The 2651-nt window shown below is 44.8% G+C and overlaps 1 protein-coding gene across 1 annotated transcript; it reads left to right on the top strand.

The window, feature by feature from the left end:
* The first annotated feature begins 1409 nt into the window (after positions 1 to 1409).
* Positions 1410 to 2201, top strand: LOC125506473 (cortical cell-delineating protein-like). Its single transcript, XM_048671280.2, has one exon. The coding sequence runs from the start codon at positions 1493 to 1495 to the stop codon at positions 1922 to 1924; it is 432 nt and encodes a 143-aa protein (XP_048527237.2). The 5' UTR covers positions 1410 to 1492; the 3' UTR covers positions 1925 to 2201.
* The last annotated feature ends 450 nt before the right edge of the window (positions 2202 to 2651 follow it).

Below are 2651 nucleotides of genomic sequence, written 5' to 3'. Positions count from 1 at the left end.
TACCTAAAATTACACACTATTGCCAACTCAATGTGCACATGCTTCATTTGAATTAAAGAGTGACATAAAGTTTTAGTACTCAAAGTGCGCAATGTGGCAAGAATGTACGTAAATGTAGGTGTTGATCCAAGGATTGTAAAAAAAAGACTGAACTATAAATAAATTTTATACAACAAAAATAGACAGTAATCAATTTCTTCGCATGCCCTTGTTCACACGGCAGCCTAGCTCTATGACGAGACTAATGTAAGCTAGCTATAATAGTGTAATTCCTTTGTCATTATTAGAATTATTTGTCAGCGCAACCTCTGCCCACTGGGGCCCGATCAACTAATAATTAAACTGCTAGCTGTAGCGTACGTGTCCATACATGCCAACGAGCCAGTATAATAACCAATATGAAACGTATAGTAGACATCTCCTGCGCTGGTAGTAACATGCATGTGCAATTGTGCATGGCCACAAGGAATCAATACCGACATAATAATCTCATATATTTGTCTCTAGTGAACCTCAAGATCAGGTTATTCCAGCTGGTAGCGCTGCCAGATATATTTCGATTGTCATATGTGTCTTCTAGGAGAATGATTTTCTATCCATCGTTCATGTGTTGCTTCGAGATTGTAATATTTTTTATGTTGTCAAAACTTATCTTGTTTCACAATTTATTTTTATTATTGTTTCAAAGTGTGTCACCATGTTTCGTTGTGTACCAACAAATAAGGGTACACTAATTTTGGATCTGAGTTTACTGCACAATGAAACATTATGGTGTACACATTAAAATGAGAGGAAAACCTAACATACCACGCTGAAACAAGACAAGTTGTCAAAACCAGGAAACACATAACACGGATTTCAAAGCAATGGTGGATGGTGGATCCATATACAGGACATCCCGTGCAGGCTAGAATATCATGTCTCGTGTCTAGATTATTGTCGACTTTGTGAACCCATCAAACATACATGCATGCATATAGGAGTACTTCGAAATTAGTTAACGTGTTAAGCAGTGGCGGAGCTTGGGCCGAATTTGTGGAGGGGCAAATGGGCTGGAGGGGCAAGAAACATGCTTTTAGTCTGATTTTAACTGGGCATATGGGCTGAATACTAGAAGATATTTGCTAACTTTCTCATGGGCTGGGGGGCGATGGCCCAGGTTGCTCTCCACAAAGCTCCGCCACTGGTGTTAAGCATCCCAATGATGGCACGCACGTAATATCCTACAATTGTACTAGTAGTAGCAGCAGCAGCACTAGTGGTGGCAAATAATGTTTGCAAATTACGGCAAGAGTCAAACTCGATTGATCATGACATGAAGACGATGCACTTGCACTTGCACTTGCGTGCTACACCCCGGCCTATATGGCTATAAATACCACCCCAAGCAACCCAGGAAAAGCATCCCAAGCTAGCAAAGCCCACCTAGCGCTCAGCCACAAGCCAGTAGCCCAGTACGCTCTAGCTAGCTACTAGCGTTATCCACATAGCAATGGCGCCCTCCAAGCTCGCCCTCTTCCTCGCCATGAATCTGGTCCTCCTCGTGGCAGTGCATGGCTGCGGGTCGTGCGGCAACACACCGCCCGTCCCTGTCCCAAGCCCATCGATTGCCGTTCCACCGCCAGCTCCCGTGCCGTCTCCGCCTTCCCCCAGCGGCGGGGGCGGCACCTGCTCAATCGACACTCTGAAGCTGAAGGTTTGCGCCAACGTGCTGAACCTGCTGAAGCTCAACCTCGGCGTGCCGACGGACGAGCAGTGCTGCCCGCTTCTGAGCGGCCTCGCCGACCTAGACGCCGCCGTGTGTCTCTGCACTGCCATCAAGGCCAACGTCCTCGGCATCAAGCTCAATGTGCCCGTCGACCTCGTGCTCCTCCTCAACCAGTGCGGCAAGACCTGCCCCGCCGACTTCACCTGCCCTAGCTGATCCATCCATCACAAACCATGCATTTTTTACCTGCATCGCATCATCGTCGTCGTCGTACTCGTACTTACAATATTTTCTCGTATCCGCATGCACCTATATATTTTCTCGCAATTACAATATGGTAGTATATGTCAGTCGCGTGCATGCATGGGCTCCCTCGCAAGTGCATGCATGCTTCAGTTAGTCATTCCCCGTTATGGTATCTAAGTGCATGATTCAAGTATTTGTAAACGGGTATATGTACGTGGAATAAAATTTTGTTCAGGTTGTCTTTTTATTTATTTTTGTGCGGGTGTTCAGGTTATGTTAACTCGATCCGTGATGTGCCAGCTTGTATATATTGTACGAAGCATGATCAGATCCACAGCTCTTCACATGCGTTGGCTGCTACTTCATGTTTCTCATCGTGGCCACCTCTTCTTTCCTTTGCCAGTTACAAAAGCGCGGTAACGTTTTTAAGCTTGCCACGTGTTGGCGGCTACATCTTGTTTCTCATTGTGGCTACGAAGGTATTTCACAACGTACTGTTAGCTAAATCAAGGAAGGAAGAATCACTTAACAGCTTGGGGTACCCATATATCTGAAATTATCAACAAATATGAATCATATGATATCAAATATGTTGATCCATAAGAATGTATGCGTTAAACATATGCATACCTATTTATGTTGAGCATCAGATGTTTATATTAGCATATAATTTGTGGCTCTCTTTGGCTGGGTATGA

This window comes from Triticum urartu, chromosome 5A, assembly GCF_056163025.1.
Source record: "Triticum urartu cultivar PI428250 chromosome 5A, HENAU_Tu73, whole genome shotgun sequence".
Taxonomy (NCBI): domain Eukaryota; kingdom Viridiplantae; phylum Streptophyta; class Magnoliopsida; order Poales; family Poaceae; genus Triticum; species Triticum urartu.
This window is presented reverse-complemented; position numbering and strand designations above follow the sequence as displayed.